A 19,574-nucleotide genomic window follows, 5' to 3' on the forward strand; every position below is an offset into this window, starting at 1 on the left:
ACTGGTTCGCGACCAGACCCAAGTGACATTTGATGTGTGTGATTGCAGAAGTCTAATCTGCCCTTAACACCAAGTAGCATGTGATTGTGATATTTAAGGAAAATTGTGGAATATATATTTACCTCTTTAATAAAAGTCACGTAAATCCACTTCAAAAGTCAATGAAATAGTTGATAGTGGTCCTTTATTTGTGTAATTTAATATTTGTATACATGCAGCTGCTCTCTAAAAGCCACAGAGATTCACATTAATCAGAGAAGCAGCCAAAGAGGCCTATGGTTACTTTGGAAGAGCTGGGGGCAGAGCCACAGCTCAGGTGGGAGTCGTGTACTTAGGGCTGTCGCGGTTGAGGAATTCCCCCTGCGATTATTCAGGGACGCTAAATATTGCAATATGCGATATTATTGCACCATCTTTTTTCTAATCTATTTTGCAAATCTGTTTCTATATTGTTAAATTACCATCTACATGGCAACATTTCCTTTGAAAAATGGCACTTAAACATTAAAAAAGGTTATTAAAAAAGACATGGCAATTTTATAAACTTTATTGAATGCAGATCAAAGGGCAGTGATGGCACAGATATGCCTCATTTCTCCGAGTGAACTTAACAAAATTCAGAATAAGGCTGAACTTTTAAAGGCAAATTTGACTTCAGCATCTTTAATTAAAAAAGAAAAACAGGTGCCCGTTTTGTTATTTTTTTATTTAAGTGCACCTATACAAAATTAAATGTAACAGGTGCCATGATTCTTAATTCACACACAAACAAACAAGACGGTGATTTAAAGCTCAGCTATGTCCTTGTTGCGGGCCAGTAAAACCAGCCTGTTAACCTTATGCGGTTTGAGAGGATCTGAGAGGGGTGACAACATTTCCAGCGACACTGAAAACCCTCTTGGACGATGCGCTCATTAGAGGAGCAACCAGAATGCAGGTTTCTCCTCAGTGGAAAATGGCACCATCTCTACAACCCGGTACTGTGTAACAGCGGCTGTGAGACGTTTAAGTCTGTCACTGTCTCTGCTTTACTTAGCGACTCCAGCAAAGGCTTTGCCAACTCCAAAGTGTCGGCTGGCACCGACATGAGCCGACCCACGACTCTGTGTGGCAGGAGGCGGCGGTAGCCGCACCGTAACAGCTGGGTGGTAGCTAGCTAGATGAGCCCTTAAATTCGTTGTGTTACAAATTGCCTCATTTAAATTGTCAGGCTCCTCCTTTTCATTTGGCTGAAAACCGAAATGCTCCCAAAGGGGCGAAGTAACATTTGGTTTTGATATCAGTGCAGCTGCCATTTTATCCTTCTCAACTGTTGTCCCAAGATGCGGTGATGGCGGTGGATGGTTTTGTAGCGCGGTGAGCTTCTTGATATCGTGATATTTAATTTGTGAGGTTATCGTGACAGCCCTACGTGTACTCCACAATTCTGACCTTTATGGATGTTTGGTGAGAGGCCATCCTTTGAAAGAGAGCTGTGGAAAGTCCCATGCAGAAGGGTGTGAATACTTATTTAAGGTGCTCCGCTTTTATTATTATGACAGATTGAAGTAAGAAAATAATTAAATGAAGTTTTTTAAACCTTTGCTTTAGAGAACTGGACTCTCCCGAACCAATGGACACTGGCAGGCCTCAGGAGAAGGCCACCAATAAGAAGTGAGTATAGTTCCTCATTCTAGATTGTAAAGTAAATACTAACATACAGTCTAACACCTTATTTTTCTATTTCCAGCCTGTTTGGGAAGAAGAAGACCCCTGAAGGACATGCCGTACCAGGAAAAAAGGTGGAAAAAGACAAACTCCCTGCAGCTGGAGAAGCTGGGTCCTTTCCAGCGGCTTCACCACCCGACGAGGACGGCAACAGCACAGACTCTGGCTTGGATGGCAAACCCAAAAGAGGCATCATTTTTGAAATCTACAGCGAGGAAGGCTTCCACATTCGCTGTGAAAGTATTGAAGGTCAGCCAAGGGAGCCCACCCTTACTTTGGGTGTCGTGTTTGCCATTTTGCTTTGACAAATGTAGATTTCACAATTCTTTCTACAGAAGCCTGGAAGTCTGTGACAGAAAAGGTGAAGGAGGCTCGCTCCAATGCACAACTTAAAGAGCTTTCTTTTGAAGGTAACTGAGGATGCTGGCAACACAAAACTCATATATTGCTCTAGAAAACACATCTCCTCACTCACTTGAAGGCTGCTGTTTTACTGTGAGGGTCTTTTCTGTTCTACTCTCAGGTGTGAACGGACTCAAGATGCTCGGCGTCGTCCATGAAGCTGTGGTTTTCCTGCTGGAGCAGCTCTATGGATCCAGACACTGCCGAAGCTACCGGTTCCGCTTCCACAAGCCAGAGGAAACCGATGAACCTCCTCTCAACCCTCACGGCTCAGCTCGCGCAGAAGTCCACCACAGGTTAGAACAGGAACTGATATGCAACGTTCACTTTACAAAATGTTTGGGTGGGAAAAGCAATCCACACAGAAATGCACAGAAATTGCCTTTCTGCAGACTATTGCAGTTAACTGTAAGAAATACATTATGCCATGCATGTGGTCTTTATGATACTGTTTCAAACACTGTGTCCCTCCTCACCCACCAGGAGGTCTGTATTTGATATGTTCAACTTCTTGGCCTCTAAACATCGCCAGCCCCCTGAGTACTGTCCTCAGGAGGAAGATGAAGAGGAAGGGCAGCTCAGGACTGCCAGGTAAGCCCCTGTTTAGCTCTCAGTGATATAATGCTGCAATGGACAAGAATACTAACTTAACATTTGTTTCTCATGCTGCCCCTTCAGGCGGCCCTCCATGGAGCTGCCACTTACTGCGAGGTTCAAACAGCTCAAAGCAACCTCCAAAGAAACGGTTGGAGTCTACAGGTTAGAAACTACCATTTGCTATTCATATTTAAACAGGACTAGAGGACAGCTTTGCAAGAATTATGCACATATTGACTCATATTGTCTAATAATGGGGCTTATAAAGAAAGACACAATAAGTCCCAATAAAAGGCCTTAAATTCACTCTAAATGAATTGTGCAATGCAAAATGTAACCAGTCATGGAAACTCACAACTCAACATTCTGAGGCATTTTGGCCTTTTCACTACTTTAGGAAAGTATGATTTCCAAGCCTTCCGATGATGTCCATCCATTATCTGACACACTTGTTCCAATTGGGGTCACGAGGGTGCTGGTGCCTATCTCCAGCAGTCAATGGGCGAGAGGCGGGGTACACCCTGGATAGGTCGCCAGTCCACCGCAGGGCAACACAGAGGCACACAGGACAAACAACCATTCATGTACACACTCACACCTAAGGACAATTTAGAGAAACCAATTAACCTAACAGTCCTGCTTTTGGACTGTGGGAGGAAGCTGGAAAATCGAACCCAGAACCTTCTTGCTGCAAGGCAGCAGTGCTACCCACTGCACCACTGAGCAGCCCTTCCGATGATGTCAGACATGGAAATCAGATTATTTTGTAGAGTCCACACTATCTGAAAGAAGGCATTTTGAAGAGACTCAAGTAGAGAAATCTCAATCTGAAGCCCCATTTACACTACCTTTTTGAAACGCCCAGAGATTGTCCGTGCACGGTAAGCGAGATAAATGGCACGCACAACTGAACCGGACTGCGCCAGACTCAACCGAACCGCTCTAAAATGGAACTAGTTCATCAGTATTGCTTTCTGTGGTTGAGCACTGGCTCAGTTCTCAGATAACAAAGAGCGCATGAGCAGACCGCGTCATCTCCTTACAGTCAGCCTCCGTAATCATGAAATTTCAGACATTCATAAAAATACTAGCTTCCCTGCCGTACCACACGATTTCCAGTGATGTACTTAGCAGTATCATAAACCTCAACATCCGTCATTTTTTCCTGCCTCTGTAAGCCCTGATTAGGCCATCGTTAGTCGTATCCAATTCCCAAAAGTCAACTGTCAAGTAAATTCACCAAAGGCTGCCTTCTTCGCCTGTCTCTCAGCATAAACGAAAAATATCACAATGAACACAAATATAACTTCCTGAATGTTACGGGTGTCACCCTTTTAATTTGCTTGTTTATCTCTAGGGAGCGGTAGTACCATTATCATCACTAGGAGGAGAGAAACTGTGCTAGCGTCGTGTGTAAATGGTCGCAAAGGACCAAGCGCGGGGCGGTTAACTGATCCAAGCTCGGCAGGGATCGGTTTTCAGAGAGTAGCGTAAATGGGGTAAAATGTAGCCCTTCTCTCCACCGTCTGCTGCTGGGTGTGGTAATGAGGCTCACTTACATCGCAGAGAAGCCACACCCACTGTAATAGTTAATGCAAATGTTTTTAGAATAAACACAACATATAGATTATGAAAGAGAAAGGTATTTTTGCAGATCTTTTTGCCTCCAATTAAGTAAATAGAACGAGCACGTTTTTCTCTGTTCTATGTTGCACGAGTCTTTTTTCTGGATGTCATCTCGGAAGTTTGCAATGTGTATCTTGGCTGCTAAAGAATCCAGTTGCATGTATTCAAGAAATACTTCAGAACATTCTCGGCGTAATGCCCACGGTTCATCTCGTCTCCTACAATCTTTGCAGTGTCCATCTTCAGTGAATATTGATACACCGGTCAGTGTGCTGCCTTAATAACAGCCAACTTACCACGCTGTTCGCTTGAAGGGCGGGGGCAATAACACAGGAAACAAAAGATGGCTTACCCATTATGTAAATACAAACACACAAGGACACGCCCCCTCTGCATACGGGGAAATCTATGAAAACAAGCCTATTTCAAGCTTAAAGTTTACGCTTTTAAATATAACCATACTGCGGTCTGAAACGTGGAAAGGCTTCTTAATGACTTGGAAAAACAACCTTTTCTCATTTTGCTCTAAAGTTATCCTGAGCACATGTGTCCCTTGACTCTGTGACGGGGCAAAAATTTCAATTGTTTTATTTCCCCCTGCAGGTCGCCTATTCACGGCCGTGGGCTTTTCTGCAAAAAAACCATTGAGGCCGGAGAAATGGTGATCGAATACTCTGGAAACGTGATTCGATCCGTGCTGACCGACAAACGTGAGAAATACTACGACGGAAAGGTAGGACTCAGGAACACATTCCATGTCTTCTGATGAATAAAGCATACCCAAAACCTGTCCTCTGTGTCCTCTCATCAGGGGATAGGCTGTTACATGTTTCGCATCGATGAGTACGAGGTGGTGGACGCCACAGTACACGGCAACGCCGCCCGCTTCATCAACCACTCCTGTGAGCCTAACTGCTACTCCCGAGTTATCGCCGTGAACGGCCAGAAGCACATCGTCATCTTCGCCTCTCGCCGCATCTGCTGTGGGGAGGAGCTCACGTACGACTACAAGTTCCCTATCGAAGACGCCAACAATAAGCTGCCCTGCAACTGCGGCACCAAAAGATGCCGCAAGTTCCTCAACTGACAGCTCCGCCCCCCCGTCGGAAGGACAGGTGGGGGATTGCTGAGCATCGGGACGTTCTCCTTCTCCAAGCTTCCTGCTTGTTTACGTTTTAAGCTACAAATGACAACTGCTGCTGCAGGCGTTGGCAGGAAATAGCAGCTGCAGGTCGCACCGTGTGTGCAGAAAGGGCCATATGTAGAAATCCAAACATATTGTGCCTCCTTTTGTCTAATTTATATTCGGCATTGAAAGTTTCACCTCGATAGGTGAGTAAAGAGATACGACGTTGCAATATTACCCTTTGTTATATTTGGATGATAGTTACCCCTTCATATTCTTATTTTCTACATCGGCCAATCCTTAATTTTTTAAAACATGTTATGGTCTACTAATATGAACTTTGAAGGAAATTATTTAAAAAAAAAAATCAAAGAACTTGGATCCATTTTTACACCAAAGTGCAATTTGTTGAAGGGACTTGAAACAGATTTTTGTTTTTGTTTCTATTGGAGTTTAAAATTAGGACCCTGTTTGTTTTTTTGTTTATTTCAGTGTTATTGATGCATATCTCCTTGTCTCAGTGTGCCCTGATGCCTTCAGAGCTACCCCCCCTCCCCGCCCCACCCAGTAAAAGTTTGTGAAGTGTATATTTGACCCTGTAAATAGGCACAGCCTGATAGGAGCTGTACAAATGGAAACACTAGGGGGAGCAGTGGTCACAGGAAAAAAACAAAAAACATGACATCAGGGAAGAAGAGTTCTGTTCATAAGAGAAACGTTTATTTTTTACCATTGCTGTAAAAGGTTTTCCTCTGATTCAGCATCAGCTGATTGGTTTGAACTGAATCTGAGTTTGATTGGAACAAGCCTCTGGCCTGAGAGAGCGAGGCAGCTAGAGATTCTGGTGGACTGACAGCCAAAGGGACCAGAGAAACCTACTGATGTGCTTGAATAGACGTGCTTAAAATTTTATTTGTTTTCATTATTTTAGGGGGGGGGGGAGGGATTCATTGGAATAATGCAGGAGGAAACCGATAGAAGTGTCAAGTCTGCTGTTATCAGACATGTTTAAACCTCCTAAATCACAGCAGCAGGAGAACCAAACCCCCCCTCCCCTCTCAGTTGAAGTTTCCTGCAGCTTCCTCCCCCCTCCCCTCTCTTGTCGGGCCTCTTGTGACCTTTAATTATGGAGAAAGGTTTTATTACTATTAGTTGTTTATCTGTCTTTTTACCACAGACAGGGAAATATCATGCTTGCTTTTGGTAAAACAAAACGATGTAAATAATGTATATTTTTTTTACAAAAAAAAAAAAATTTAAAGCACTCACTAGTGAATAGCACTTAACGATGGTATTTATATTTTTAAAAATTCATATTTATTTTACTGTCATTTTTGTAGGAAATAGAGGTTTACAAACACTAATGCTTTGCTGATATGTTTCGTATTCCACTGCCTAAACAAAGTTTTTTTTTTTTTTGTTTGCTTGTTTTTAAATTTGGAGCCTGAATGTTTTTCTTTGATTCCAAAGACTGATACTGGTCTGTGGTTTGGTTCCCATTTAATTCAGTCCACCAGTAGCTCTTTATCTTCATCAGGCCATTTGGCCAGAGCTGATGTTTTTAGTTGTTTTTTTACTTTGTTCCCTTTTTTTTTTTTTTTACGTCCCAGTTGTAGCTACTGGTTATGGCCGTCATGTGAACTATTATTATGCACTTGAGAGAGCTTAGATTGTGGATCTACAGCGGATCTATATCTCCTCTCTCCAGCCTTATGGTCTCTACACCACGTTGATCTGAGAGGCGGTTCCCCTCGCAGGCTGCTGCTATTGAAGCTTTCCTTTGATCAGCCATGAGGCCGACCGGCTCACAGCTAATTGGAAACTAACAAATAAGCTATCCATGTTTGTAAAATTCAACAAAAGTGCTTTGCAAACGGATTCACTCCTTTTTCACATTTTGTCTCCTAACAGCAAGCTGTGATGGCTGAGCCTCCTATGCTGTTCGTAAGTCAGAAGGAAACAGTTTACTTTTAGTCTTGGTGTCATTAGGGGCAAGTCTCTAGCAGCTTTGCATGAGGAGAGTCTGTTTGATTGGTTTGCCTTTTAGTTGGCGTTATACGTTACATGATCAACACCAGATTCTCTGTTCCTACTGAGGAACGAATCCCAGCAGTGTGATGCAAACACTGCCATGTTTCAAGGTGTTTGTTGCGTTTTAACTGAATTATTGAGGCTTTTCATCTGATCCAATCAGAGCACCTTCTTCTGAATGGGTCCTCCTCTCGAGACACTATGGGCTTTCTGGCTGCGTCTCAAATCAATGCTTTCTATGCAAGGTGGCCTGTTAAGGTGGACAGCCATGTGTTGGTAGGTTTGTAGCTGGGCCCTTTTTACTGATAAGGTATTTTTTTAATTTGTAAACCTTTCTTAGTTAACTCCTCATTTTGGCTGCAATATGAGTCAAATACCATTAGGTTTGTTGTTTGTTGACAAAAAGTGAAAAAGTGAACTCTTCTGCAAAGCACCGTGTCCCTCTGTAGACTTGGTCGATAATAAAGAGGTGCCTTTATTTTAACTCTTATCAGCAGCACTCGTCACATTTCCATTGAGCCAATAACGGAAAAACTAAGAAGCATTCATTGCTCACCAGCATTCAGATAAGAATTTTATCATTTGGTCTCTTTTTTTTATGTTTCGCAAGCCTTCGTGTCCCAGAGTGAATATTTAAAAACCTGAAGCCAGTCTCCATGTTTCGTTTTCTTTTTTGCCAACTTGTCGCCCTCCTCTATTCGAGCTGACTTTCTTATATGACCTACCTACAGGCCGTTAGCAGCAACTGCCCTGTTGTTTTTGTTCTGGTGAATCGAAAATAGAATACGAATCATAGACGGTTTGCACTTGAACTGTTTAACGGGCACTGTTTAGACATCTGGAATAAAAAAAGAACTTTAGTTCTTTCTCCAGACAGAAGTGCAGAAACCAGAAGCACAGAACATAAACCCAGAGTTTGTGTGAGCCTGGCTCTGACGGGTGTTTCTCATTGTGAAGCTCCAGCAAAGTGCACTTGATTCTCTCTGCTAAATAAAAAGTGAAGGCAGGGACCACACCGGCGGCCCTCACCTTCCCAACAGGCCCCCCCTGTGCGTTTGCATCCCATGATGCCGCCTCTGGGCTCGCTGGGTTCTGCTGCTAAGGTCAACAATGAATGTATGTTCTTCCTTCACATCACCAGAACTGTGATGGTGTTGATACTTGGTCAGCTGCTTTAAAAAAAAAACATAATTATCATTATTATTTAATCGAGTTATGTCTCTTGGTTGTTATTGAAGACCTCAAACGGCATCAGTGGTTTATTCTCAAGGACTGGGAATTATTTGGTGGTTCTTACTGGTTCAGCTCAGGTGGCTTCCTCCAGTACTGCTGGTAGAAATGGTTTCTGATGCTAAGGGCTTTCTCTTCATACAAGCTCCATTTTCAGGGTCAGAGTTCTCAGTAAACAATAAGTCGAGGTTCTTTTGCTGTCAACAGGATATATATATACAATAAGGCATCAACTTCTGTTGTCTCCTCAGACATTTTACCACGCCACAGCAGTGGCCCTTCTCCTTCATCATCTGTAATTATAGTATAAATACTCAACAGTATATGGAAACATGCAAAGTACTTTCTTGTTCTTGTATCTATACAAATATATGGAATGGACAGACAAACTTAGTTACAGTAGCAAAACAATGGATTTATAACGGTTATTAGCAATGTTTCAGTGTACTCTATAATGGTTTTGTGTTACAGTACTATCAGATAAAACTAACGTGCATCATTCTTTTTGTATATTGATATCCAGTACCAGTTTTGCTGTGCCTGTGAGCGAATCCTTCACCAGCAAGGAGCGCTGCAGTTTCTTTAAAAAAAAATTTTTCTGGGATAAAACATTTTTTCATGTGATAAGAAATGTAACTGTCAATGTGGTTGTGAACTTCTTGAGATCAGACGTTTGGGTTTATTTTTCTGGTTGTTGTAGTGAATGTTTTTTTTTTTTTTCTTTTAATGCTTCTCAGATTTTTTTTTAACAGGGATTTTTCAGACGGCTTACTTGATGTGGTAAAATTTGGAGTTCGGTTTGTGCAGACAGACCATGGGTTTAAAGAAACCACCATAATGGCTTCTTATGTTTTTAATTCTTGACCTCGAACAGCTTTCCTGTCTCCTTTGGCCCTCTTCCTTTCTCTCCTCCGAAGCTTTGGTTCTACTTTGGATGTACTTTTTTATAAAAACTCAAAATGCTGACATTGAGAAAGTTTAATTTATTTATTTTCCACAGCATCCGTGTGGAACCGTTCCTTTCAGTTTCGGAGAGGGCGTATGAGTACTTAACCTGTATTTGTAATTTTGTTGTGTATAGACGGCTTAAGATGGGATGTAGTGTTAAGAAAAAGGCAGGATGGGGGTTACAGTAGGATGTGGACAAAGAGGGATCATGAATGGGCCAGTTTGCTTATGCCTTGAATATACCTTTGTCTTATACCAACATCTTCCTGCTTTTTGTAATTTAAAAAAGAAATGACAAAAAAAAGGGTCTTCTTACAGCATTCATTTGTTCTCCCATTTAACAGTGTTCTACACATAAGTGAAGTGAAGGAAAACCACCACCGTGAAAAATAAACCACAAACTACTTGGTTGAATGTATAATTAGGTAACAAAGTTGTACATAATGTAAAAAAAGTTTCTAATCATGTTTATTTTCTATGCACTTTTTTTATTTAAGTGATAGTTTAAATAATAAACATGTCGCCTTTACTCTTTTTTTTGTCCGTGTCTTTCCTTTGGGTCACTCATTTCTACGGCAAGTAAACTGAAAAATATGCTAAATAGTTTTTTACCGTATAACTTGAGGTTTTTAATCTGGACAATTGACTTTCTGTGAGGTTTTAAAAACTAATTTATTTGCACTTTTTCTTCACAAGTAGGCCTGTAAAGTGAGCAAAGCAAGGTTCTACAATGTTTCTAATCATCCAGATATCAGTGTTTTGCTGTTGAGTCACCACAGTTTTTAGGCTATTAAGAGTTCAGGGAAATATGTGTTTACAGTTTAAAAGTAGAGAACCGAGATTCAATGTTTCATAAAAGATGAAAAATGGCATTTACACAGTCTTTATAAGTCTGGAACAGTTTCCTTTGTTTTTATTTGACCATACTGTTCCTACAGCACTGAAAACTAGGAAAACTCACCCTTAGTAGTCTTTAAAAGGCCTTTAAAGTCTTAAAAAGACACCCAAGTTTTTTGCTTGGTCATGATTTGATGACCAGCTGACCTTTAAAGATCATGTTACCTCCATCACACTACTAAACATAAATATCTGGCCATACCTAATTTAACATGCTACCCAGCTCCTGGTGCAGTCTATGGTTATCTCCAGCCTTGACTATTGTAACGCCCTCCTGACTGGTCTCCTAGCCTGTACGATTAAACTGTTGATCCAGAACGGGGCGGTGCGTCTGGCCGTAAATCATCCCAAAAAGTTTCACGTCAACCCTCTGTTCATTGAGCTTCACTTGTTACCCCTGGCTGCCAGCGTTAAATTCAAGTCCCTGATATTATCCTACAAAGTGCTTAAGGGTACGACTCCCGTCTGCTTTAAAGGCTCATGTCACAACTAGGTCAGCAATGGATTGTCTAGCAGTGTCTACACCAAGCTTAAAACAATCCAGACTGTTTTCTTGTGTTGTTCCAAGATGGTGGAATGACCTACAAAGAGCTACAAGAACAGCAGCGTCCCCGTCTATCTTTAGGAAACTCCTAAAGACCTGCCTCTTCAAAGAGCATCTCCTATCCTAACTCTTACCCATACCTCTGGACCCCTCTACTACCCTTTTTGCACTCTTTGTCTTTGCTGTCACCACTGATTCTGACTAGGGATTTTTTTTCTCTAGAGAATTTGTTAAATTGACACCTGTAAAATTGTGTCTACTTTGTAAGTCGCTTTGGATAAAAGCATTTGCTAAATGCATAAACATAAAAAGTAAAAAAAAAAAATTTTGCACCACCTTGGAAAGTAAGAGATACATCTAGAAAATATAAGAAAATATAAATCTTGCCTTGCACGTTTTCAAGTCTGGCAAATAAGGACGTCTACAAAATTTGAAAATCCCTACAAGACTGGTTTTCAAACCAGTAGTTAAAGTCAACTATACTGGTCTTTATGTCCTCTCTATAAGTCTGCAACATGGTTCCTACAACGTTAAAAGGTTTCCAAGGCAAAGAGTCTGCAAAACTGTTGTAATGCGGTCTGATACATCCAGGAAAGGTATACAATCTGTTTTTATGATTTACTAAATTAGAACTGCTATGGAAAACGGTACATTTTAATGTCAAGCTGTTTGGATATAGAGCTGGAGTTCAGATAACCAGGCTTCAATGCTTTCTAGAAATTTTAAAAATTGGGTTACGATATTCTGGAAATTTTAAATTATAATTGTAAAGTATGAAAATGGGTAGCACTGCTGCCTTGCAGCAAGAAGGTTGTGGGTTCGATTCCCAGCCCAAGGTTTCTGCATGGGGGTTTGCATGTTCTCCATGCACTCCAGCTTCCTCCCACAGTCCAAAAACCTGATGGTTAGGTTAATTAGCTTCTCTAAGTTCTCCTTAGGTCTGTGTGAATGGTTGTTTGTCCTGTTTTTCTCTGTGTTGCCCTGCGAAGGACTGGCGACCTGTCCAGGGTGTACCTCGCCTCTCGCCTGTGGACAGCTGGAGATGGGCACCACTTGAGGTTAAGTGTGTCAGAAAATGGATGGATGAAAAAACAAAGTTCCTATAGTTATAAAGAAAAACTTAAGAAACAAGTAGTAAAGAACGGTGTTCTTATACAGTTTCAAAAAGTCCTGAAAACGGTCCAAGATTTCCCCAACAATCTAGAAAATTGTTTTTACACGCTCTTAAAAATCGAGGAAAAAGTTTAGGGCCAATTTCCTAAACACCCACTAAATGCAGCTTAAACTATCTCTTTTGCTAAAATTAGCTGCACATCCTCTGAGTCTTCCAGAAAGTGTCTGGAGTCTAAAAGTGCTGAGGCTGGTGGTTCTAATTAAATCCATGTCCTAACTTGCGTTGCAGTTCAGGCCCTCAGCAGGGGCTTGCTAATAAGGCTCCTGAATGCAGCCTGGTGACGGGAATTCAAAGGACTTTGTGCTGATGTGTGATAGAGCTGCCAGCCCACAACATTCCCAGGAAACCACACTTTCTGTTGAAACATTAAGCAGATCCATGTGTTTCATGAGGTCCTTTTCCTTACTGCTTGCATGTGTTACAGCATAAGTGTTTTATTAAGAGGCTGGAAGGTGTGTCCTCAGTTCCTAAAGGATTTTCCCAATGTAAAGGATACCTCTGGCAAAATAACTCAGTCACCATGTTAGTTCATTTACTTTTACACTATCCAGCTCATTCTGGGGGATCCCAAGAGGATTATAGGCAAGCAGAGATGCATATAATCCCTACAGTGATTCTAGTTTATCCTCCTGGGTCTCCTCCAAGTTGGAGGAATCTGTTATGTATGGAGGTTCTGATCCATTCAGTGGTTTATAGAGTGTGTAAAGTGTAAAGACTTCAGAATCAACTGCAAATGTCTGATTTGTATGAAAGTCCTCCCTAACTAGTAGAGCACAATATGGGTGTTAGTCCATTTTATAGGAGGATTTTATCTGAATGTCTAGTGGAGTCACGTGACCAACAGGGAGCAAAAAGTAGTTTTTATCTGTCTGACTGGCCAGTTAACTGAGTTCACTATAAAGTCCACTATATAGTCCCCACTCTATGTAGCGATTGAGGGGTTAGGGCGGACTTTTTAGGCAAATCTATAAAGACACTTTTGAAGTTATCAATTCTACAAAAATATGTGGGTTTGGCACATTCTGATTTAATTTCTTAAACTTTGTGCAGAATCATACAGAGAGGGACAACAGGGAAAATTCAATCTTCGGGTGATAAAAAAAGGAATGAATCAAACAAATAAGCGATAACTTAGAGACACAAGAGGAGGCTGAGAGATAAGGCAAAGTTAATCACCCAGGGCTGATGATTTCCACTGCTCAGACTCTCCAACAGAGATCCTCTGGCTCAGTTCTTCCAAGTTGCCACATAATCTTACAGAAAATGTTTTAAATAAAATGCAGTGGCTAATAGTAGCATAAATACTCTATTATCAGTTACTCTGACAACTTTGACTAAAACTTATAAGCTTCTTCCAGCATATTCAGAACTATTAGAAGCCTTTTGGATGAGAGGTAAAGCATCTTCAATAGGTAAGGCAAGTTTATCTATATATCACATTTCAGTAGCACCACAACTCAATGGAATATTTATATGAGAAGAAAAGAAATTTGGGTGGCATAAAGGCAACACAAATAATCAGAGAAAATAAAAATGAATTATTAAACTAACATGATTAATCAAAAAAATTAAAATTCACAATGACCTGGATGACTGCGAATCTATAGATTATGATGTGTTTTTTCTAAAGAAATGAGTAAAGGGAAAAGTACATTTTGGTAAAATGGCTACTTATTTGGTGAGTGGTTCAACATATCTCATATTTGAAAAATGATGTAGTCAAATAGACAAATATATAAACCTGTTTAAAATGTTGGTATTTAAAAGACAAAAAAATACAATAATAGGTTAATGTAGAATAAATACATTTATAAATCAGTTTTTAAAATAAAAATGTATGAAGTCTTATTAAGAGCAGATTTTTTTTATTTGTTACTGCATATCCAGTGGATATTTGAAGGAAAACATTAACATTAACACAACAAAGCTTGTGCTCAAACAATAGTTTTCACTTTATTATAAAGGTATTGTTTATCTGTGGTTCATTTCTGGAAAGTTGGTTCTTCGTTTAGTAAAATGATTTGGAGAAGGTAGAGTAGCAACACTTCAAAGGAATATTACTGAAACAATGTCTTTAATTAAATGATTATATTGATAAGTGAAATAAAAATGTCCTGAAAAGTAAAATACCTTTTTAAAAAAAAGTTATGTGATGTTAAATCAATGTAATTAATACATAAGGAAACAAAATAAATGTTACCAATGTATTACTAACACTACATCATTATATTATAAAATAAATAGCTTTATATCTAGATAAAATAACTAAGTTGGATATAAAATCTACAAAGCAAATAAATGCCCCCAACATACACAACACATCAGCTCTGTACATGAAACGTTCATGATCTTGGCACTGATGAATTTATTGGTTTATTCCATCCACCTGCGTAGCTCCACCCAGTTTTCTTTACCTGTCATCTGAACCACCTCTTCCAGCTTCTACTTAAACTATTTGGTCACAGCCATCAGTGCCAGATTATTTGAGCTGTGTTTGAGAGTTCTGTAGCATACCCAGTTTGTTTATTCTCTTAACCTGATCCTGACTAGTTTCTGCTCTCAGACCTCTGTGACCGCTGCCCCGGTCCTGATCTGTTTGCCTGACCCGTCTTCGGAGTCCTTCTCAGTTCTGCCTACTACGACCTTGGATCTATCTCCTGACCATGGCTTTGATTTCCCTACGGTACCTCTTTGGATCTCTGATCTTCTGGCCTGGACTTCTGCTATCTCATCAACACCGGTTTTGGCTTCTCCTTCCTGCCCTTCCTCATCAGCTGGCTCTGCAGCCCTCCTGGCTCTGGCTGCTGGAAGTCTTTGGGCGGCGTATGCCGTGCGGTGTGGAAAATCATCCGGATGAATACCACTCCTTCCTCTGGGCTCGGATTGATCTTTGTAACCAGTTTAGTGACTCACATTATCGTCATCCATCAGGGTTGCGTGGTCAATAACCAGTGTTTTTCCCTCTAGAGAGGTTCCAGCCATTTAGCCCTTGCTGCTGAACTACGGACTTTCTTAGCAGTCAAATACTTATTAAATCACTTAAGTCTATCTGCGTGAATTCTGGCTCCAACCTTCTGTGTCTATCTTTTGTTATAAAATTCCCACAGTGCTACATTCTGATATTGCAAGTGTTATAAAATTAAATGTTTTGTTACTGTACATCAGTACCTAGTTCCTTGTTCCTCAGTCTGTCATTGCTGGGTCATGTTTCTCTCCTCCTCCTCCTCTGAATCCAGCTGTTGCACTGAGGTTAAGCAAATATTATCATTTTGTGTTGCGTCCGTTTTAAAGGCTTTTGAGCCTTTTTTCTCTGCGCTTTTTTGCCCCCTGTCTCATCACAGTTTATCATGCATTTCCAGAGACGCAAAGAGAAAATGCGGAGAAATCTCTCCAATTGCTGTTGCTTTGTAACTAAATTGATCAGCTCAGCTTATAGTAAGGGCAGGAGGTAAGAAAGGACATGTTTTCTGCCTCATATACCATTGTGGCTGATTACATTTATTCTTAAATGCTTTATTAAGATATCCTAAAAAAAATCTTTGAATTACATTATTACATTACGACAGCCAAAATTGTGTGTCTGCCCTCCAGGCATTGCCAGGTACACCTGATAGCCAGTTCAACTCTGGTTAACATGCAATAAATCAAACATAAAATTTTGGCAACATGGAAATGAGTGACGAGCCTAACCAAACCAAAAGCATAGTCTTCTCCAATGAAGATCCATTACTATAATAGGAGCAGCTTCCTAATGCATAGACTAAGGAGACTGAGGATTCAGGATGGTTTATTAAATAGGATGAAGGTTAAGGTTAGCAAAACATGCCTAAACTGATTAAATGGATGAATTTATTGTCATGATCTTAGCTCTGATGGCTGGCTTAATTGCTCATTTCATTCACCTGTCTAACTCTGCCCTGTTTTTCCATCACTGCTCATATGATCCACCTGCTCCTGCCTCTATTATGGTGCTTGGTCCTGGTCATTAGTGCCAGATTATTCTTGAGCCTTTGGTGTTGAGAATTTTCCAGCGTTACTAATAGTGTTTTCCGATTGCCTGATCCTGACCCGTTTCTGTCTTTGGACCTTTGAGCCTGCCTGCCCCTGATCTGATATGCTTGCCTGACCTGTCTTTGAATTCTATTGGATTCGACTGTAGACTGAACCTGGATCTGCCTCTTGACCTCGCCCTCTGAATAAGCCGTCCTTCCTTCGCCATCTGCTCAATTCTGATCTCCTGTCAGTTCTGTGTCCTTCAAGGCTTTGGTGTCTGGAACTCTGTGTATCAAGCGCTGGGTCTTGTCAGCTGGCCGGCTGGTATTAACCTCATTCACTGGGCACAGTCTGAATTCTAAAACAGGTTAGTGACTCATGCATTCAGATCATCTTCTATCAGGTTTTCACTGTCACTAACCTGTGTTTCCCAGAGTTACTTGCCTCGGACGCCCTAGCCACTGCTGCTGCAGACCCGCAGCCCATTGTTGCCTAAATAAATGCTTTTTAAGTTATCCCACTGTCTGTCTTGCCATAATATTGGGTCCCTCTCTTCTGAATCATTACATTTATTTTTGAACACACAGTTTGAAATTTTTAACAATATGACATCAGAAGGTAGGGTATTTATGTTACACATATTCTCAAGAGTGGACTGAAGTAAAACATTGTTGTTCCTATTCCTTAATATATGAAACTTTTATTTCCAGTCCAGTAGGCTACAATACCAGTTTAAAAAGCATCTAAAGCAGAGATGTTGGTATCCAGTCCCTGAGGGCCGGTGTCATGTCTGCTTTAAAAACACCTGAATTAAACAATTAGGCCCTTTGCAGGATTCTTATTATATTTGATTAAAATGTGTTGGGGCAGGAATATATCTAAAAGTTGCAGGATAGCGGTCCTGAGGACTTAAGTTTGACCTTCCTGATTTAAAGGCTCATCCTTCAAACTAGAAACCAGTTTGGTGATTCATATTAACTCAGAGATTATCATTGTTAGAGTAATTATTTAAAGAAGTGATTAGGTAATTAAATGCATAGTTTAGAGTAGAGGTGCACCAGGAGGAATTTCTCATGTCGGGTACTCAAAAATAATTATTAAACGTTTATTTACTTTGAATACATTTAGACCGAACATGTAGTTTTGGCTCACTGTATTCATATTTCTTAGTTATGAGTACATACAGGGGAACAATAGTGGGACAGAAAGGAAAAAGAGAAAACCATCAAAAGCCCAAAGCAGAACTTTTGAGTAACTTTAGAAAGCTTTAAGAGCTGTTAAAAATGACAGCTTTAAAAGCTTACAAGGACATTTGACTTCTTGACAAGGATGAAGAAATTAAGTTTTTTTTAAAACATCCATACTGTATTGCATCACCAGTAAATCAGACCTTGGTTAAAGAAACTGTTCAGTTCAGCAATGGAAAGAAAATAATGAATGCTTAAATAAACAAATATCCCAAACTGATGACTCCCTCCTGTTCTTTAGCTCAATATCCTTTCATCTTATGCTTCACAGCGCCTCCAGATTTGGCATCAGTCTGCTTTCTTTTGGAGTTGGGGCTGGATGATAAGAGCAAAAAAAATATATTTTTATTGGCCCGTAAACTGAAAACCAGTCAAAACTACAGCTTCATCCCCAAAAGTATATTATAGACTCATTCTTTATCAACTTCACGCCACCTCTGAAGGATTACATGGGGAAAAGAGGATTGCAGTCCAAGTCCTGCAAGACTAGGATAAGGATTTTAGTTTGGGAGATACCGTCTGTTCCAAACAAATTGCCTAGCAAAGAGGAAAGTGTGTGTATGTCTCATACTCTCCTCTTTTCTCTCTCTATCTTTTTCTCTCATAGAACTGTCTTTGTTTTTTATGAAACACTGAGAACATCTGCAGCAGAGCATTGTGGGAAAAATCTGTTTTGACCACAGCCCTGTGAATTCTCTGTGGTCAAGATCTGAATGCTTTTCCCCATCTTCATTATGCAACATCTCAACAATTCCTCTGTTTATCACCCTCCCCTCTTTAGCTCCTAATCCCTCCCTAACCCTTCCCTTCCTAGTAACCATGTCTTCTTTTCTACATTTTGTTTTACAGTTGGGTAGTATTCAGTGTTGCGCCATATTTTCTATTCTGTTACAGCCACAACCACAAAGTATCCCGATTTAGGAGAGGATTTTATGAGCAAAATTAACACAAATGGGACGTTGGACACTTGGTTTTGAATAATTTATAATAAAAAATAAAAACTGCAAAATTCAGTTTTCTGATCAGCATCATGAAGAGTAAGAATCGCAGCAGAGAAGTCAATGTCAGTGTTAAAAATAGGCTCTGCGTATGCACTTTGACGCTCTATCTCTCCGGTTCTTTTCCCTGCGAAGAGATCACTCAGGACAACTCTTTAAATAACACTTCATAACTTATATGTATAAAATAACCAGGAGACATGACAACAGATTCTGATAGAAATTTTAATCTTACTCAGATCAGAGATATTGCTTAAAGTTTACAGAATGGCAGCTGCTCACCTCTGGGCTCACCTCTAAGGAAGTGGCCCCGATTAACAGTTAAAAAGGCATTTTATACATCTCCAGTCTGCCACATCATCACATCATTACATCATACACTTTAGCAGATGAGTAGACATCCATGGCTCGAGCCTTATCAAAATATTACATTTTATTTTTGCTGAAGGACCCCGTTTCCCTTTAATTTCCAAATCTTTGCCACGTACAGAAAGAAGATTATAACTGTATATCCAGACAGAGGAACTGTCTTAATTTGATTAACTATTGTGGAAAATATCAGTTCTAACACGCAACCTGCAGCCAATACCAAGGTTTAATAAACTCACACATCTTCAATGATAATTATCCTAACATCAGACATAAACCCAGCTTTACAGATCTGATAGAGCGTATATCAAACCATCTTCTGAAAATGACTTTTAACAACACTTAATTTACACAATTCAAAACATATAAAAAACATATAAACAATTATTGATGCAAAACGAGTGTCAGTTAAAAATCATTAAATGAGAAGCTTGTTAAATTGTAGTTGTCCTTCATCTGACACAGTACATAAAATGCTGTTTTATGAACAGCTGAATAAAATCCTCCATGTTCTGTGTGGCTCTGTGAAAGTGAATCTCCAGTCTTATTCTGGCTTTTACGTTGTACTTCCACAGAGCCACGTCATCAAGGAGAGGTCCCTCTGTCCCCTGTCTCTACGGGACAGGTAAATGGGCATCTTTGCTTCACTGATTAAAAAATCAAAAAGTCGGGCCGTTGGCTTGTT

General features: G+C 40.3%; 1 protein-coding gene across 1 annotated transcript in view; it reads left to right on the top strand.

Moving 5' to 3' along the window:
• Positions 1-10,196, top strand: part of kmt2a (lysine (K)-specific methyltransferase 2A) — a 48,417-nt gene extending 38,221 nt beyond the window's left edge. Inside the window, exons 27-34 of the mRNA XM_038283997.1 lie at positions 1,591-1,653; positions 1,730-1,956; positions 2,043-2,117; positions 2,231-2,405; positions 2,593-2,700; positions 2,788-2,868; positions 4,936-5,065; positions 5,144-10,196. Coding sequence (XP_038139925.1) covers positions 1,591-1,653; positions 1,730-1,956; positions 2,043-2,117; positions 2,231-2,405; positions 2,593-2,700; positions 2,788-2,868; positions 4,936-5,065; positions 5,144-5,419 — 1,135 coding nt within the window. The 3' untranslated portion in view covers positions 5,420-10,196. The remainder of the gene's footprint in view (positions 1-1,590; positions 1,654-1,729; positions 1,957-2,042; positions 2,118-2,230; positions 2,406-2,592; positions 2,701-2,787; positions 2,869-4,935; positions 5,066-5,143) is intronic.
• Positions 10,197-19,574: the final 9,378 nt, after the last annotated feature.

Source organism: Cyprinodon tularosa, unplaced genomic scaffold, assembly GCF_016077235.1.
Source record: "Cyprinodon tularosa strain WSP-4 unplaced genomic scaffold, ASM1607723v1 ctg198, whole genome shotgun sequence".
Lineage (NCBI taxonomy): Eukaryota > Metazoa > Chordata > Actinopteri > Cyprinodontiformes > Cyprinodontidae > Cyprinodon > Cyprinodon tularosa.